This window comes from Sturnira hondurensis, unplaced genomic scaffold, assembly GCF_014824575.4.
Source record: "Sturnira hondurensis isolate 20B ecotype Veracruz unplaced genomic scaffold, ASM1482457v3 Scaffold0001645, whole genome shotgun sequence".
NCBI lineage: Eukaryota > Metazoa > Chordata > Mammalia > Chiroptera > Phyllostomidae > Sturnira > Sturnira hondurensis.
Genome location: NW_028074276.1, coordinates 1 through 2,317, shown reverse-complemented (window position 1 = coordinate 2,317; position 2,317 = coordinate 1). Strand labels below are relative to the sequence as shown.

Here is a 2,317-nt window from a genome sequence, read left to right as displayed (position 1 = left end):
GCATAATAGGACTCTGACAAAACCATCACCCACTTCCGATAGAAACACACAAGTCCTGGGGCAGACGTACAGTACCTGTTCCCCTAGAGAGTGGCCTTGCATCACGAGAAGAATTTCTGGCCAGGAACATTTACCCTGCATACCATCAGGCCCTGCCCACTGTCCTCTTCACAGGACACACAGAGAGCAGAGAGACAAGTTAAATGCCTGCCCGAAGCAGCAGTCTGACAGAGCCAGAGTGGTGACACACTGCAGGTGGAAGGCCCTGGAGTCTTCAAAATGTCAGTGCCGCAATAAATGCTGGGGACGATCCCAGAAGCCGAGAGACCGAAGTAACCAACAGCAACGCACGAACCTACACTAAACCCTTATAAAGAACAGCCCATCTGAGACAAGTGGGGTCATGTGACCATGGACTGAAGGTCAGAAGACACCCTTGAATGATGAGTTTCTCAGCAGGCCACCCACTGTGGTCACACAGGACAGTGTGTCCTGGACCACTGGCTCTTAATCCCGGGCTAATGCTGACCCCCAAAGAGGCCTGAAGACATTTCTGGTTGTCATGACTCCCAGAGGAAGGGCCTGTTATCCAGTGGTGGATGCCAGGGACGCTTCTACGCCTCCTGCTATGCACAGGACACAGTCTCACCATTAACAGTTGTCCAGCTATAAAAACACCAACAGTGCCGTGGTTGAAAAGCATGGTCTAGAGGAATTCTGACCACTCCTGGTGAAGCCCTAAGACGCTTCCGAGATTTAGGGGTATAAACAACTTTGGCAGAATGTTAATTATTGAATCTGGCTGGAGCACATATGGGTGTTCATTATACTACTCTTTCAATGTTTCTAAATGGTTTAACAAATAAGTTTTTAACAAATAAGAAGAGGAACAATAAAATAATAAAAGTGGGAAATCTGATGGGGCAGGGAGAGCTGCCCAGAATACCTTGCAGGAAGGGGCTGAGGAGCACCTCCCATGCCCCCTGCTCAGGAGGGGCGGAGACTCACGGGGCTTTGGCCCACTGTGTGGCTAAGATTTGGGGTCCCAAAAGGTGCCACAGGACACAGTGCACGGCAATCACAGCTGGCGGGGGACTCTGCACCACGGGAGAGGAAGCTGACCAGAAAGGGTGCTACGCAGTTGTCAACACTTCGGAGCATCCCTGGAGGCGGCCAAGCGCTAGGACCACCGCCACCAGGATCTGCCCCTGGGTCTCAGGCCATCCTGCCTGGATGGGGGTGGGAGTACGAAGAAGCCGAAGAAGCTGGAGGAAGAAGTTTCAAGTGTTATGCTAAAAGGGGACCCCTGCAACTGAGAAAATAAGGCTGGCTTGACCCATTTGTCACCAAAAAAGCCCTAGCAAAGCCTCCNGCTCGTCCTCAGAGACCGAGAGCTCCCAGGCTGACCTCCCGCAGGAGGAGCGTGGTTCGTCCCACCGCACCCCGCGCACCTCGGTGCTCGTTCTGCAGCCGCAGGCGCTGGTTGTACAGGCTCTTCTCGGTGAGGTGCTGGATGTCCAGCAGCCCCTGCACGATCTCCAACACAGTGCCGTCGAGGAGCGCCAGGGCCAGGTCGCTGAGCGTGGTGTAGGACAGGCGCTGTTGGAAAGAGCTGGGGGCAGAGGGGCGCGGTGAGCGCCGGCAGGACTAGGAGCGGTCTCACCCGCCGCCCCGCGGCAGCGTACCTGGGAAGCTCCTTGACTAGGCTCTGCAGCACCGAGAGGAGCTGATAGTGCCGCTCCGGCTGCCGAGTCCCATCCACGGCCTCCTCGAAGGCGCCCGCGTAGCGATCCTTAACCCCTTCACCCAACAAGTCGAGGACCAGAGGGAAGCTCCTCACCGCGGAGCGCCCCGCCCCCTTTACGACAGTTCTGGGCCGGGCGCATCCAGCTTTCTGCGTCGGCCAAAACGAGGCTCGCCCCGCCCCTCCGAGGAAGCTCCTGGAAGGGTATCCAATTGTCCTTGCCCTTTACCCTCGCCCTTCTGCCCTTGCAAGCACAGGGGCGTGAGCTTACAGCGCAGAAATCCTGAGATTTCCAAGAGATTTCCGAGATACTCGCAAAGATCTGCTCCTAGACTCTTCCTTATCACCCTGCTTCTTCTGGACAGTTGATCTCCTAGCTGGGCTTTGCAGTGTGGCTGCCTCGTCGTGCCCCTGCATGGGACTGTCAGGGTGGCTTGAGAGTCCCGCGGCTCTCCGCCGAAAGTGCTAGAGTCACTAAGCCCCTTGAGCTCCACCAGTTTGAAGCGACGTGATCTTGAGCCGGTTTTGTCACTTTTGGGCTCCCACTTTTGTCACTTTTGTGGAAGTCTCCCT

General features: G+C 56.0%; 1 protein-coding gene across 1 annotated transcript; it reads right to left on the bottom strand.

Moving 5' to 3' along the window:
• Positions 1-1,378: 1,378 nt before the first annotated feature.
• Positions 1,379-1,800, bottom strand: LOC118976132 (protein DGCR6-like; the record flags this gene model as incomplete). Its single annotated transcript, XM_037030440.1, has 2 exons — positions 1,379-1,612; positions 1,686-1,800. Coding segments are annotated over 2 exons (347 nt in total), but the record flags the coding sequence as incomplete, so codon positions are not given.
• Positions 1,801-2,317: the final 517 nt, after the last annotated feature.